The sequence below is a fragment of the Mycteria americana genome, chromosome 7, assembly GCF_035582795.1.
Source record: "Mycteria americana isolate JAX WOST 10 ecotype Jacksonville Zoo and Gardens chromosome 7, USCA_MyAme_1.0, whole genome shotgun sequence".
NCBI lineage: Eukaryota > Metazoa > Chordata > Aves > Ciconiiformes > Ciconiidae > Mycteria > Mycteria americana.
In genome coordinates, this window is record NC_134371.1 from 53,618,453 (window position 1) to 53,634,429 (window position 15,977).

Below are 15,977 nucleotides of genomic sequence, written 5' to 3' on the forward strand. Positions count from 1 at the left end.
AAAGTCTACAATATAATTCACCTTGAAGAGGAGGAGCTGGAAGGCATTTGGTTTAATGAACAAGGATAGGAGTTAGGGGCTGGGAAGACACCTGGCTCTGTCTCGGAAATGCCACAATCAGCTTGCTGGAAGCATCAGAGAATCTGAAACCTTTCCATGTATTTGGGTGCCTAGCACAGATGAGGGAGGATCAATGCAGGCACTTGGACTTGAAAAAAATGGCCTGCCCTGGAGCCCTCTGAGCAGGAAAACAGGAGACAAATATTCCTTTACTTTGTATTTCAGCTGTGTTCATCTCTATTCAGAGATAACACAGACAGCTTTGAGAAATTCAAATGCACTGCAGCACACAAAGGCTTCTTGGGGTGGGGATAACACCACAGAAGGATTTGCGTTGTGAGCAGAGGTGTGCTGCCAGATTACCAGCGATCAGGTCTGCAGGGCTGGATGGTGAGGGTGAGTCGGAAGGAGTTTCACTGGGCAGAAGTGACCTTCACAGCAGGGGCAGGGAGCAGAGCTGGTTGGGTGCTTTCTGGCAACCAGTCTGGGAGCTGGCTGTGGTTTTAGAAATCAGCCCTGTCACCAGGTAACAACGGTGACTAGTCCTTTTTTTTAAATGTTCTGGGCAGGACCTTTGCTATCCAATGTGTTTATTGAACAGCTGGGAATGCTAGCACTGTAAAATAGGTATCATTGCAATTAATATTTGAAGTATGATTGCATTAACAAGGCATATCAAGCAAAAGGACTTTGCAAAATATCGTACAACTGGTAGTTTTGCCTTACTGACAGCAAAACCCAGTATTGATCGCTTCTACTTCTATACACTTCCATGGTTAACTGCTGGAAACGAAGTTTTCAAGACTGCAGCAAGAGCCCGAGTTTTACTTTTGACAGCTGAAAAAATACCGATTCAGTCCGTTTTGTCTTCTGTCCTTTCTTTAAGAGTTGGCTGCTGCGCGGGGCAGGGCCGGGAGCAGCGGCGGCCTCCGGGGCCGAGCCCGAGAGCGCGGGGCTGCCGGGCCGTCGGCGCAGCGAGGTGGGAGCTGCCGGCTGCTCCACGGCGCACGGCTTGGCTTGCTCCCAGGCCTGCAGCAGCCTCGGAAGACAGCCTCTACAGCAGCGGGTTTTTGAAAACCGTCAGTCCCTAAAACCTGTCGTGCCCCCCTGTCATCGATCGCGTAACTTGCAAGCGCTGCAAGGAGTGTGTCATCACCCGGACGAGCCGCAGCCTTACGGCGTCGCCCAACGCTGGTAACGCCCGGAGCACAGGCCCGGGGCACCCGCGCCCACTCAGCGTTTCCAGACACCTGTTTTAACGGAGGGGGGTTAACGTGTCCTCGGGAGGCAGCTGCGAGCCGCAGACACGGACGACTGCCTCGGTCTGGTGACAGCTCCGGAGAAGGGCAGGGTGTAACCCGCGAAGGGAACCGCTCCCTGCGCCTCCGCAGGGGAGGCGGGAGCCCCGCCGCCACGCCCGGCGATTCCCAGCTCCCCGCGCCGCCGAAGGCCGGGGGCCCGGCCCGCAGGCACGACGCCCTTGCCCCGGGCGGCTCCCCGCCGCGGCCCGGCCCGCCCGCCCCTCGCCCCGCCCGGCTCCCGGCGCAGGCAGACCTCCGCCGCACGGGGGCGCCGGCACCAACGGCCGCCTGGCGGGCGGGGGGTGGGCGACGCCCCTCGGCGCACGCGCCACTGGGCGGGGCCGCCGTGGGGGCGGAGTGCTCTGCGTGAGGCCCCATTGGCGGGTGGGCGGGCGCGGGGCGGGGCCGGGCGGGCGTGGGCGGGGGCCGGGTCGGAAGCGCTGCCGTGAGCGGTTTTCCCCAGCAGCGGCCGTGCCGGCGGAGGGGTTTCTGCTATGGAGGGCCCGGGCCCGGGCTCGGACTCAGACTCGGGGCCTGCGGGGCGGCTGCTAACGGAGGACGAGATGGCCGAGGTGAAGAAGGATGTAAGTGGCGGGCTGGGCCTGCGTGCCTGGGGGGCGGAGGGGCGGGGTGGGGCCGGGGCCCGGGCCGGGGCCCGGGCGAGGGAAGCGGAAGCCGAAGCCCTGTCAGAGCGGGCGTCCGAGGGGGGAGGCCGGCGCGGAGGCGGGAGGGCCGCCAGCAGCCGCCGGGCTACGGCCCCGGCCGCGCCGCCCGGAATTCCCCGCCGCCTTCCCGGAGGGCGCCCGCGGGGGCGGGCAGGTCACGTGCGGCGGGGGCGGCGGGCCCGGCCCCGGCCCCGGGGCGTCCTGCCCGCAGCGTCCTGCCCGCAGCCCGCCGGGAGCGGCAGCCCGCGGCTCTGGCCTCCGGGGCTTCCCGGTGTAGGGCTGATAACGACTGGCGAAAACTGAAGCCTGGGGCAGGTGTTCACCTGGAAGTTCGATTTCCTCGTGTTTTCCTCTAAGCCGTCTGCCTGCGGCCTTGTCGCGCCTTAAGGCCGGAGTAGCGCGGGTTTGGTCTTCGTGGTGTCTGCGCACCGCGATGAGGCGCAGGAGACAGAGTAGAAGCGATGAGTGATTAATCGGTGCCCAAAGGCTAGCTGCCAATGAGTATGCTTCTCCTGGTGTTAATAAGATTCTCTCTTATAGAGCATGAATATTTGGATTAAATACTGATAACTTTTTTTGAGGCTTTTTGTTCTATATTTTCCTGATCCCCTCCCCCCCGAATTTATTCACTGATGTCTGGAATCTGAGGGAAGACTTCACCCTGGTTCAGCCTGGATTTACTTATCTCTTTGCTAGGCTGGGAAGCAAGCAATGTGCTAACCAACCTCAACAAGTGATCAGTTAATTTTAAAAAACCCCAAACTTTCTAAAAATCACAGTTTATCAATTATTTATTGACCATCCATGCTTCTATTTGTAATTTACTATGTCTTATCTTTGACTTATTTCAGTTTTTATGTTCCTTTAAAGTACAATAAAGAATGTTTGGCGTTTGGTTTTGGTTTCTCACTAGCTTTATGCATACATAATTGTCTTTAAATGCTTTGTCATAGTTTTGTGAGGCATGTTTTTCAAGTTATTACTTGCTTCTGTGGAACTACAGGGTAATACTGCAATAGTTAGCATCCGGTAGTTACACCAAAAGAAGATAAGAACTACTTAAATCAGACTGTATATATATAACTTGATATGTACGTTAATCTGTGTCAGTGACTGAATTCACGGCTGCATCTCACAGAAGTGCATGTATGTCGCTTCAGTCCTTAACCTTATAGGGTCTCCCATAGTAATTGGAGGACTTGATGGAAGCCTAATATGTAGAAGAAATAACATTAGTTTTATCATCAAAATACAATCAAATAGATCTGACTTTAGAGATTCTTCTCGTAGATTTTAAATATTACGGCTTCACGATACAAAGTGCTGGTTCAGTATAAACTCACTTAGCTGTTTCAAAGCTGTTTAAGTATCTTTGATAGGATCACTTCAAACAGAAGTGCTGCAGAAGTTGTGTATATTATGGGACAGCATACCTCAGAAAGCTAACCTGCAAGGATAACTTGGTCTGGGTAAACTTGTCTTGAGGAAGAATTATAAAGGTTGGAGCCTTACAGTCGAGAGCTGGGAAGGAGGTAGCGAGCCATACAAAATAATCAATATAGAGCAAAGTATATTTAAAGCTCCTGTTCTAACGTGTTTACTCTTTCTGTCCCTCAAACCTACAAGGACAGTGCGGAGGGGAATTCAGAACTGATACAATTCATACAGTGAAGGACTCATTACAGGAAGATGTTAGTCAAAACCAATAGTCTTTCTGTTCAATAACAACTCACTCTGTTCTTTTAATGTTGAAAGGTTGACTGACTTACGTTTCAGAGTTTGTTGATTGATCCTTCTGGTGGTAGGATGAGATTTCCATAGGAACTGAAGAAATCTGTATTGCTTACTACATTCGTAACCATTCAGGCATGGGCTTGTTGCAGTTGGACACTTGAGATGTATTCCAGAGCTGCCGAAGTTGATATAAGCTGTACTGTTGCACTTTTCTGCTCTTATCATAGTTTTTATGCCACCACTAGCACCAAAGTGACTGCACGTTAAACTGAATCAGGTAACTAATCTGGCTGTGGGAGGAGGAAAAAAAGGCACCAATACAGCTTCTTGACTGGATCTTCTCATCCACCAGTACAAGGGAAAGGGTAGGAACACACAGCTACCATGCAGCGGAGGGAGTGTTCCTTGCACTTAAATTGCCCGTCATGGAGCTGCACCCTTACATTTTCGGTTTTACGTTGTATTCAATCTAACGGTGATGGTCTACTGCCAAAAGCCTTCCTTTATCTTCCATGCATGGTCATCTGATGTTTTCTTTAACAACTGTGTAACCACAGGCTGTTTATTGATAGCTTAGTATTTGTTGGATCCCAAAGAGCAACTAGAAGAACACATTTATCCTCTGCTATACTTAGTGGAGCAGGCCAGGAAGTCTTTTCTTTAAGAGTTATTGGTGCTTTCCCTAGCACCAGTATGCCAGACAGTATTTTGCTGTTTGAAATAATCTATCTTAAAGTGCATCTTTATATCTAGCTTTTCCTCCGCTTCTTTTTACTGAGCTAGCAAATGGCTATAAGGCAAACAGTCACTTTCAAATTTTAATTTTTAAATGCTGCTGTTATGGAATCTAATCTCAAAAAGCTGGAGGATATTTGAAAACTTTTTTCAGGAAAGAAGTTTTGTTTCTTTCTGTCTCTTCACATGTCCTATATGTAAAGGTGCTTTTCCTTCTGGCTCTCACCTATTCTTTTTTTTTTTTTTTTTTATCCAATGTGGGGGGCATTAGTTTTTTCACATCAGTAATATTCAGCTAGTGGGTATCTGACTTCTTGTGTAATTCTGCACAGTGAAAAATGTTGGCGGGAGAAACTGCCAATTTTGTGGTATTACATAAAACGAGAGCTTGTTTTTCAAGCACAGAGATGTCATTTGCGACTCTCGTCTTCATAGAGTAGTAGATACCGAAACTGGAAAGTTACGAACACATGCATTAATTCTGTTTCGATGTTGATATCAAGCAGGCTACTTAATGTACAGATTGAAAGAAGATGAATATAATTTACATTTTGGCAATGTTTGTGCTTGTCTGTACTCTCTGAACAAGGTGGAGGAAGATTGTTTTTTGTTTTGATAACTAGAAATAAATTGGTCAGTATAGGAGAGAACACTTGATCTTCCAAGGAGGAAATCAAAGCGGTGACATGGCAGTCTTTAGTTCTGACATTGCTCCTGTAAAATTACTTCTGAAATAAATTGGTAGTCGGGTTAGAATTGAATATGGTTACAAAAGATAGCATGTTTCCCCAGGAAGAAGATCTCTGAAGGAAGGTGATCGGTACTAGGTGTTACAGTTGCTGAAGATGCAAGGTGGCACTGCTGCTGAAGTGCTCAAGACAGGATGTCTCTGCTTCATCATACCCAATGTTAATTAACTGCATATCGGGGTCTTTAGACCACGGATGGAGTCCCCTCCCGTGGGCAGATTGTTCCACCTCTTTCTTTTTGCTAGTTACAGAGAGGAATTAAGCAACCAGTGTACACTTGTAAGCTGAAGTTATGCTGCGGAAGGTGGAGTCATTTTGCTTTTGCCAGAGTCATCAGAGTTGCACTAACTCTCAGTGGCCTGTGCAGCATGTTAGAGGTGTGCAAGTTGCTTCAGGTGTTTAATATAAAATCTTAAATCAAAAGCAGGCAGCTTGATGAAGACAAAAAGCAGCCAGTAAAGTTGTTGAGAGTAGGTACATCTGTAGATGAAAGTGCACGTATCTTGGATGCCAGTAATCTGTTGAACTTGTAAATAGTGGTGTTTATGTAACAAACCTTTTAAACAGTCAGTGTATTCATGCTGTTGCTCTGAGACTGCTTGTACTCAATGTACAGAAAGCATCAATAATTGCAGTATTTTGGAGTTGTGCCTCGTGGATATAAATAGTACGGAAATGTGGCAGTCAGGTAGTCAGTGAGAATGAGTGTGTCTGTAGACAAAGCGAGTAGGTGCTGTGGTGATTTGTTGGTATAATTTCTTTTCATTTTTACTTGGTGAATGTTCCGAAGTGTGATAACCACAGGCTTGATGTAACTAACATTTTCAGTAAGTATTCACCTTATTACTTAACATGCATTAAAACTCCTGAGTTCACTCAAAGAAAACTAATGAAAGGGATAAGTAAATTAGATAACATTTAAAAAAATATTTTTTTACACTGACAAAAATCTCTGCTAGGTAACACGGTGGCAGCTTTAAAAATTGTTTCATTATCCTGTATCAAAATAATATAGGCTTCAAATACAGGCTTCTAAATAAATTGAAAGATTGGCTAATACTAGTTTGTTTTGTTTTTCAGGCTTTAGAAAGGATGCGTCCTTACCTGTGTGATAAAATCATAGCTGAGAGACACTTTGATTACCTACGTTCAAAGAAAATACTCACTAGAGAGGACACAGAAGAAATTTCTTCTCGATCTTCCAGTAGGAAAAAAACTGGAAAGTTATTGGACTACTTGGCAGAAAACCCAAAGGGACTAGATGCTTTGATTGAATCTATCAGACGAGAAAGAACGCAAAACTTCCTGTTACAAAAGATAACTGACGTAGTGTTGAAAGTCAAAAATGAAAAACTTGAAGCTCTCAAAGGTGAGAAGTTTATAATAATATCTTGTAAGACATACGTTTTATTTTGAGGGTCTGCAAAATTAAACTCAACAATTCTTTAAATCATATTTCTTAGTACAGTTTTTTGGTTGGTTTTTTTGTTGTTGGGTTTTTTTTTCCTTCCTCTAGTGTTTGGGACAACATTCTTGGAAATATCACCAGTTTGGGTTTAAGATCCTAGTGCATGTATCCTGGCTTTACCTTTTTACTACCTGAACACATCACAAATAACAAATTGCAAAAAACCCTATCGTGTGTTGTTATGACGGATAAGTCGGTCTTCACATTTCAGTTTTGCTTTCTATGAGGTTCTAATTCAGAACTCAGAATAGGTGGTTATCTTCCATCTTGCATTTCTCTTGAAGCTATTTACTTCAGTGGCAGGATGCTCTGGTTTTGTTAAACTCTGCACCTCAGCAGAAGATAAGCCAGCAAATGCAGCCTGAGGGGAATTCTCCTGCATGCCTTCAGTGCCAAAACTTAAAATTAGACACTGTAAATGTATGCATATATTGCATCATACAGGTAGAGAGGTTTTGTTGACACACAAAGCTTGAAGTGACTATATGTACTTATATTTTATAAGGCAGATAAAGAAAGTATAAGCCTTCTAAACCAAAAACCTTACTTCCCCTTCCACGCCCATCAAAAGAGAAATAAAGAAGGAAGAAGTACATTTTAACCCTAGAGATGAAAGGCCTGAAGTTTTCTCTGGCTCCAGGTAAAACAGCCTTCGAATGCAGTCCACTTCAGAGTAGAACCATGTAGCTGAAGCTTTTGAAAGTTTGAAGAAGACAGTGAGAAAAATCTGCCAAAAGATAGGTCAAAGGGCTAAAGTGACTTCCTAAAATGAAGCTTAAATTACAGTGCACCTTTGTCAAATAGTAGCTGATGCAGAGATATAGAGAAATCATTCATGTCAGCCTAGATAACCTGCATGTATTTTTTATTTTGCCGTGAATATTGGGATGTCACAGGTGAGATGAAGAGGTTAGTCTGTTAAAAATACAGACAATTGATCTTTGACAATCTTAACTGATATTAAATCAGAGCAGAGTTTTAAGAGTGCACTATATTGTAATTAAATCTAGTCTCTGTTTTTTGTCTTAGGTCTAAGCTGCAGCACCTGTATGACCTCACTGTATGGAGGAACGAATAATCTTTCTAGATCATATTCTGATGAATCTAATTTTTTTGATAAAACAAAAGACAAAGAATCTACCCAGATACATCATCCAGAAGAAGATTATAGCACAGCTGCATTTATGTCTGCTGTCTCTCTTCATTCAATGAATTTACCAATTGCAGAGATGGGAAATGCAGAGAGCGCTGTTTTCTCAGCCACCCTTCCAGGGCCTGGAGACCCCGGTGCACCCCCCCTCCCCCCCGAGCTCCAGTCAGAGCAGCAAGAACCATGTACCAGTTCAAGTGACAATTGCTTTTTGCCTTTAAGATCACGTTCTCTTCAACCACAGTGAACGTAGTGACTTTTCATCCAAATGGTACTGAAACTGTGTGTGATGTCTTATAAAGGTTAAAAAGATGTTTTCAAACATTGCTAACTAGCAAAATCAGAGGAAACAATCTATGCTATTTACTGGTTTTAAAGAGTAATTTTTTTTGTAATTGGGTGACTCTGGAGCTGCTTGATTTTATGTTCTTTAGGGAGCTTTTTTCAAAAGATCATGGTATTACACCAGCAAAGGTTTGTTTTTGAAACCAATGTATGTAAGATTTCACATTTAGTTGCAGATATTTAAGCTGCAGTTATAGAACAAATGTTTTTTTTTCTTCTTGCAGAAACTAACAAATCTGTTTTTCTTAAAGTTTCTGTGACAGGTGAATTGGGAAAGATGGTTAGGAGAAGTATTGAGTATTGAAAAATAACTTTCTGAACTAAAAGCTTAATCTCACTTACCAAAAAAGCTTAAACTCACTTACCAAACTAAATGTTTCTCTGTAGGATAAATTCTGCCCTCTATGTATGTGTGTGCAGCTCCATTTGCCAAAAAAAAAAAACCAAACCCAAAACCAATCTGGCCGAATCTGTAGCTACGCTTACTTGTAAGAAGTCATCTTAATTGTCTGAACTTTGTCCTGTATTCTCTGTAAATCAAAAGGCACTCGGTATTATGGTGATTTGAGTTAGCAAATACACTTCCACAAGTCTTAGCGTATTATTTTTGTATATTAGTTAGAGATTTCTGATTTGAGATGCACTTTAAATATAAATTCTCATTCGTACTGGAAAAGGAATGTAAACTGCTGTAACAGCATCAAGTGGGCTGTAAGAAAATGTTATTGTATAATGCTATTAAGGAGCAAAGCTTGTATGTTTTGTCCCAGTAGGTAAGTAGAGGGGGAGTCCTGTAGCAAGAAAGTATCCATATCTGAAGTGAAGGACTCTTGGAAATGTTGCGGTTCAGATACCTACTCTTCAAAGCAGATAGACAGGTTTACATTTCAAATTGTTTAGAGTCAAATGCATTTTAAACTATTTCAACATGGGAAGGTTCTCATTTCTTGACACAATGTACCATGCTCTGTATTCCTCACATACTCTACTCGAGTTGTAATCTACTTTTCATGAAGCTGGCCTATAATCACTTTAAAATTGCTACACAAAAACGAACTCTTACTTGGAAATGTGTACAGTTGTGTTCTGCAGTACTACACTTTAAAGTGATGGGATGTTTTCAGTACATCAAAGGGTAGGTTTGTATTTAAGGCTTTAAATTATTTTGGCTCTCGTACAGTGCTATAGCTGTGTAATTCCATTCAAATTCAAACCCAGGTAATATTCCTAAACTGTGTTCTCCTTTTGTGGAGACAGGCCTTCTACAGGACCTCAGTACAGTCTCTAAATTTTTTTCATGTTTACTCTGGTTTTGGAAGTAGGTTAAAATGAACTGCAATGTTCAACTACACTCCATACTTGGTATATGACCAGCTTACATTCCATAAAGATGTGGGCTTGTGGGCTTCTGTTTAGTGTTTATAAAAATCCATGGTTTTCTTGTACACATCTAAGGTCATAGACTGTCAGGACGGTGAAAATGCTTTTCGGCAAAACTGCTTGGTTCAGAAGGCACTCTGGAAGTTAAGTGCCTAAATATGCAAGCAAAATTTTGCTCTCTAACATGAAATTAAAGGTAGGTTTAAATCCCTCTTTTCCATTAACTTGAACTGCAGTTGCACATACTCGGGATGTCTAAAGATCGATTTGTCTAAATGCCCACTGTAACCACTTAAAGAGCTGTGCTTGGGTTTGGGTCCCTTCTTGGATTCTTGTAAACGGAGGAGAGAGCAAGCTTGGCCCTAAATGAAAAAGAGCATCAGCTCAGGGTGAAGACAGCCTTGCAGATCTAAATCCGAAGACATGAGGTGTGCTGCCTGCCCCACAGCACGCCGCGCAGCCTGCAGGAAGCCTACCTGTGCAGGGATCACTCCTGCAGTGGAGCCTATTAACCTGAGACTTTACATGAATGTATTATCTTACCAAATGTTTATAACATGCATTTTTTAAAATTTGGAATATTTTTATCACAACTTTGGAATAAATTCTTTTGTATACTTGCCTGTTTTCCTGTCTGCTTCTCATTATTAAAATGTATAGGTTGTGAGAGCAGTTCATGCCAGTATCTGGATGTGTGGTTTTGGTTTTGTGTGTGCGGGAGGCTTTTGTTCTCATTTTCTTGTTAGAGAGGTTTGTCTTTGGTGGAAAGACTGACTTAATGTGAAACACCTGTGCCTGTAGGACTGTGTTCAAGAGCAGCGTACAGGGAAAACATGCATGTGAAATTAAGACCTCGGCTGCTTAACTACACTTTCTGTGGTTCATGACTGGTATTGCTAACCTGACTCTTGCTTTTTTCAAATGAGTTGATTGCTCAACTTCTTAAAGATGTGAGAAGCGTTGCTTCCAGCCATGCATATATTGACTTCATTCTTCAGTGAAGATTTTTTTTTTTTTAATAGTGGGGGAGAAACAAAACCTTTGAGCGCTGAAGAGTGTGACTCAAAAAAGGATTTGCAAATGTTGCAGGGGCCATGGAAGCTCACTTCAGCGGTTTTCATCGTACTTTGTGTGTCGGGTTTCTTTCAAATAATCATTTATAGTATTGATTATGAGAGAGTAGCTGGACCCAGTGTAGTATCTTTGCGATAAAGGAGTTGATGGTATCATAACCAAAGCCCTGTCCTTAGACCTTATCCTGCTTGCTTGGTAGCGTAAGTAACCTGAACAGCGCTGTAAGTATTTTAGCTGATGTGAAAACAGATATATGGGCCTTGTTGACAAGAGAAGTGTAGTACAAACTTTTTCCAACAGATTTGAAAAATCTCTTTTGGTAAAGATAGCTGTTAACGGGATAGGCGATGTTCAAAGCTTTCTCTGCCTGCTCGAACATTAAGGAAAATGTGTTTTCTCTCTACTTGGGTCTGCAGGTGTAAAAAAGGAGAAATGGAGGTCGTCTCAGTTTCGTGTCTGATTTTCTGTATCTGTCTGTGGTCGCTTAGGTGGGGGTGAGTTACCGGGGTGAGCCCCAGGGCCGGCGCAGAAAGGTCCCTTTTCCCCCTCCTGCTGCTGCTGGATGCCGTTCGCCAGGTACAGACCGGGACCCCACCCACGCGAAAACACTCGTGGGTCTCGCCTCCGAGGGCCAGCGCGGAGCCCGGCCCCGGGCCGCCGGCAGCAGCGGCCGCCGCGGCGGGCTCCGGGGGCTGTGGCTCCAGCCGGTGCGGCGGCAGGCCGGAACCCTCGGCGCGGGCCCGGTTTCCGTGCGGGCGGTGTCGCGGCGGCAGACGCCGCTATGGCGGCGGAGGGAGAGGACCCGCTGGGCTATTTCGCGGCCTACGGCAGCTCCAGCTCCGACTCGGAGGCCGACGAGCCCCAGGCCGACGAGCGCCAGGCGGGCGGCGGCGCGGCGGCGGGGGGCAGCCCGGGACGGCGGCCGCGGCTGCCGCCTCCCGACGAGCTCTTCCGTAGGGTGTCGCAGCCGCCCGCCTTCCTCTACAACCCGCTCAACAAGCAGATCGACTGGGAGAGCCGCGTCCTGCGGGCGCCCGAGGAGGTGCGGCGGCCGGTGGGGCGCGGGGGGCAGCCCGAGGCGGCCGGTGGGGCCGGGCCGCGCCGCCCTGCAGCCGCCCCGGGCGCCGAGGCGCGGTGTGACGGGTGCCCTGCTCTCTCCTGCAGCCCCCCAAGGAGTTCAAGGTGTGGAAGAGCAACGCCGTGCCCCCGCCGGAGTCCTACAGCCCGCCCGAGAAGAAGCCCCCGCCGCCCCCCGCCCTCGACATGGCCATAAAGTGGTCCAACATCTACGAGGACAACGGCGACGACGCGCCCCGGCAGGCCAGCAAAGCCAGGTTTCTGCCGGAGGAGGAGCAGGAGCCCCCGGAATCGGGTGAGGTCCTGGCCTGAGGCAGCTGTGCTTTGCACAGGCGTGCGTGTTCCGAATTCGTGTGCGCAGGGAGGCGAAGTGGGTGGGTGGGTGGGTGATTCTGCGAGGGCTCTGTGACTGGAACCCCGAACTTCCTTCCCCTCGGAGGAAGGTCTGCCGGCCTCTTCTGCCTCCACTGCCGCTCAAGGGCAGAGCGGTAGCTGGCTGCCGGGATGCTTAGGCTTCAGCGCGTGTGTTCTGGTTTTCCTGGAATCAACATAGTCTCTCCAGCGATCTTTCTGCTCCCCTTCCCTTGTCATGAGCGGAAACAGGGAATAATTAAAGAGTCTGGAGAACAGTAGGCGCATGAAACTTACAGGTTCGGTCATGGTACTGCTAAAACAGAAAGTGGTATGAGAGCTTCTTCAAACGCTGCTGCCTTGACCTTAGGTGTAGACGTAGGTGAGATTATTTTTATAATGTTTGCAAAACTTGGGGGCCAAGAGGGGAATTAAATAAAATGTCCGTGTGACAGATTACCGAAAAAAATATTTACTATCCTCTTCACTTTTAATCATGGTACAAGCTGTAATGGTAATCTAGGGAGTAAAGAAATATTTGGCAGGAGAGAGGAATTATTTTTTTTAAAACTTGCTGCAGAAAGAGAATAGCCAGTAACAACCAAGAGAACAAAACCAGAAGAAGAAATCCTGGGCTTTCAGAACACGTGATAATGTTTTGGTTCGCCAGTAAAGTTGTCAGCAAACCTTTTCCAGAGGAAGGGGTTTTTACTATTTTGCTCCTTTTTTTGTTCTGGGTGTTCCTTCCCCAGTGGCACTTTTTCTGTCTCTGTCTTGCTCCATTTGTTCTGTATGCTTTTTTTTTTCCCTCCTTCACATTTCTCTCAGTCAACCTTCATCCAAAGACTTAAGAAGATAAACTACTAATTGACCTTGACATTACTTCCTGCTTCTAAAATGTAATTTTCTGGCTTTTTGTCTTATCTATTCAAATAGTAAGTTTTTTAGAACAGGTACTGTATAGTAGCATAACAAGGCCTCTTCTTGGTTATCCTCAATGGTCTGTGGTAGTAATAACAAGTAATCATTCCTGTTCTGTCCATGTCTTGTCCACATGCCAAAAATGAGGATGTTGTCAGTTAATGCTACTGTGTCTTTTTTCCAGGCATCTCAGTTGTTCTGGGATGAGGGGGGTGTTTAAGTTAAAAATACTGGCTTTGCTGACTTTGATTACCTCTGTCTTATTTAAAGATGGTGAAAAAGATGATGAACCAGCTTCTGCTAAGAAACGTAAACTAGACTCTGGGGAGCAGACAAAGAAGAAGAAGTTATAAGCAGGGCGTGCTGGATTTAGCTGTAATGAGAATTTCAGTGAACTTGGATTGCTCTGCTGGAATAGGAAACAAATACACGTTTACCGAATTTCTCTCTCCTATTGGGTGGGGAATTTTATTTCTGTAGTATGCTTGCCTTTTGGAAAGCACAAAATTAAATGGACAGTGTCGTGATAGAAACTCGTCTACTGAACAAAATTTAAACCTGTTTATTTAAAAGAGGGATTTAAAAAGAGGGATCCATGGTGATGGATGCTTGTGCTCATGCAGGTTACAGGATTTCATGGTATTTTGTTTATCAAGAAACCTGGTAACGTGAGCTTTTCTGGACTGACTTTTCCTTTGTGTCAAAACCTTTTATAAAGGAGTATATACTAAAGATTCTTCAAGTACTGTCCTGTGATATGTTTGCATAATGTTGTTTTGAAATGTACGTAAAGACTGCAAATAGGTCACTGGAATAAAACTACATTTGAAAACATCTGCAGTATAAATATTGCATTGCATGCTTGGTGAATAGGAGGGATGAATTCTGTACTGTATGCATTTCAGTGATGTATTTCTTATGACACAACAGATTCCTCAGGGTTTTGTTTGTAATAAATATACAACTACAAACTGAAAAAAAAATGGACCTAATAATGGAGTTTAATATTTGATAATTAGTTTTGATGTTATGTGGTTTGCATCAGTGAAACATGAGACTAACTGATGCAGGAGGAATTGAAGCATTTAGCATATTCTTCCTAAAATTGAAAATAGAATCTAGATATTTATGTGGAAAAAAATTATGACAAAGCTGTGATAGAGTCTTTACTGCCAAATTGTATTTATTTCAGTACAAACGGTTGGTAATCTTCTCAAAGTGCTAGTCAGTATATGTTGCATTTGTGATATGCTGCTGCATGGATTTTTTTGGGTCTGTATATGAAAAACTACCAGCAAAACTGGTTTGAAGGGAGGGTTACTCTAGGTTTATTTTCAAATAAAGCTTCTGTGCCTTAGGAAATCTGCAATGAGATTAGGCCTACTAATAGAAGTTTTTGTAGTTAAACCATTAATGTAAACTCATCATTTTTATTTTCCTTCTGTCTTGGACTAGCTTTAATTTGGCAGAACAGATTCTGTATGCATATGTGCTAATATGATGTTTATATTTTTTAAAGTGAGTTTTTAAAAAAATTCTTTTGAACCTAAATATACAGCAAAATGTATTCATTTTTAGTGAGTATATGAAGTTAGCAACAGGTTATGCAATTCTAGCCTTGGCAGTGTGATAATGCTTTCTCTGAATCCTTCTCTACCTGCAGACTCCGCAACTGCTCCTTGCCAATTTCACAGGCTGTCGGGCCAAATCCATGATACATTCCACTGTGCTGCCAGTCTGGAAACCATTCAAAAAATGGTACCTGTACACAGCTGAGGGTCCCCCGTGCCCCAGCTCTCCTAGCACAAACCCAAATATCTGACACTGTTGTAGCAGTGAGGGACGATGAGGGACGGTGTCGTAGGCAAAGCTGAGGTAGTGCCAGATCTGCCTACAGTTTCTCAAACTACTCCTTCATCTCAGGTTGCGAAGGCTGGGTTAGAGCAGGGGCTAGGCTAGCAGGGAGCAGAGCAGAGCTGGCCTGCGGGTTGCAAGGGGAAGCCTCCCATGCCCTTGATGATGACCCTGCTGAGTTCCAGCTGGGATGAAGACCCCTTCACAGCAGTCGTATTTATCCCTTGCTGAAATGGAGCCTTCACTAGGTGGACAGCCAGTGGAGCGTGACACTTCAGGAGCTGTGGATATCTGCATTTTGTTGAATTGAGAGACTACAGATGCCTGTACTTTGCTTTGTCTAGAATGCTAATGTAAATTCTCCCTCATTCTAGTAATGGCACATGAAACTTCCACTAAAAGTTGCCATCTAATGCAGACCGGTTCTCTTACAGGAATAGCTGTCTCCATGCAGGTAACGCAGCCTTACATCATCCACTTCAGGATGTGGATTGTCACAAGCTACTTGCGTCGCGGGTCTCTAGCTCCTGTTCATCTGGTATTGAATGGTTTCTGTGAGCTTCGCTTACAAAGAAACGAAGGATGTTTTTCTTGAAGTGCTGAATGTGAAGTCTCTGAATGAAAGGGCTCACTCTAATCTGTTTTTTTTAATGTATCTGCTGTCCTAATATTGCTAGGTTGAAGGTGCTAATCTTCAGCAAATGTGGTAGGAAAAAGGCTGCTTATGCTCCTTTTTTTAACAGGAATGTGTTTCTACTACAGCTGGCATAGAGACCTGAGGGCAGGGAATAGCAGCAAGCTCCCCTTCAGATATGAAAATCAGATGTTCGGTCAGTTTCCCAAAGGTTCCGTTTGTGTGCAGGCAGCGAGTTGCAGATTACGGTATGTCTAGCAAGACACTTTTTGAGAAATCTGCCTCTGCTATCCTGTATGTACAGAATTTACTCCAGGGTTATGTAGGATGAATGGTACCATTTCTTGAAATCTGAGGGATTTGGCATGAAGTACACAGTTCAATGGACTGCCTAATTCTCAAGTCTTACAATAGTTCTGTTTGCTACTGAAGTGCTCCTTGAAGAGCGTTATAGCTGAAGGTTAATGTCACCAGCTCTG

At 44.8% G+C, this 15,977-nt stretch overlaps 3 protein-coding genes across 3 annotated transcripts in view; all 3 read left to right on the plus strand.

Moving 5' to 3' along the window:
* DDAH1 (dimethylarginine dimethylaminohydrolase 1) overlaps positions 1-6,463 on the plus strand; it is a 112,900-nt gene extending 106,437 nt beyond the window's left edge. Inside the window, exon 7 of the mRNA XM_075508470.1 lies at positions 6,325-6,463. The gene's annotated coding sequence lies outside the window, so the exon portion shown is untranslated. The remainder of the gene's footprint in view (positions 1-6,324) is intronic.
* BCL10 (BCL10 immune signaling adaptor) lies at positions 1,789-10,214 on the plus strand. Its single transcript, XM_075508474.1, has 3 exons — positions 1,789-1,945; positions 6,325-6,613; positions 7,742-10,214. Exons 1-3 carry the CDS (start codon positions 1,856-1,858, stop codon positions 8,107-8,109), a joined length of 747 nt encoding a protein of 248 aa, XP_075364589.1. The 5' UTR covers positions 1,789-1,855; the 3' UTR covers positions 8,110-10,214.
* A 1,055-nt stretch (positions 10,215-11,269) lies between these two features.
* On the plus strand, positions 11,270-13,844 carry C7H1orf52 (chromosome 7 C1orf52 homolog). Its single transcript, XM_075508475.1, has 3 exons — positions 11,270-11,703; positions 11,826-12,033; positions 13,281-13,844. Exons 1-3 carry the CDS (start codon positions 11,443-11,445, stop codon positions 13,361-13,363), a joined length of 552 nt encoding a protein of 183 aa, XP_075364590.1. The 5' UTR covers positions 11,270-11,442; the 3' UTR covers positions 13,364-13,844.
* The last annotated feature ends 2,133 nt before the right edge of the window (positions 13,845-15,977 follow it).

Coding starts and splice junctions, on each gene's coding strand:
- BCL10 (XM_075508474.1), top strand. CDS start 1,856: ATGGAGGGCCCGGGCCCGGGCTCGGACTCAGACTCGGGGCCTGCGGGG. Junction 1,946..6,324: donor TGGCCGAGGTGAAGAAGGAT/GTAAGTGGCGGG, acceptor TTTGTTTTTCAG/GCTTTAGAAAGGATGCGTCC. Junction 6,614..7,741: donor AAAACTTGAAGCTCTCAAAG/GTGAGAAGTTTA, acceptor TTTTTGTCTTAG/GTCTAAGCTGCAGCACCTGT.
- C7H1orf52 (XM_075508475.1), top strand. CDS start 11,443: ATGGCGGCGGAGGGAGAGGACCCGCTGGGCTATTTCGCGGCCTACGGC. Junction 11,704..11,825: donor TCCTGCGGGCGCCCGAGGAG/GTGCGGCGGCCG, acceptor TCTCTCCTGCAG/CCCCCCAAGGAGTTCAAGGT. Junction 12,034..13,280: donor GCAGGAGCCCCCGGAATCGG/GTGAGGTCCTGG, acceptor TCTTATTTAAAG/ATGGTGAAAAAGATGATGAA.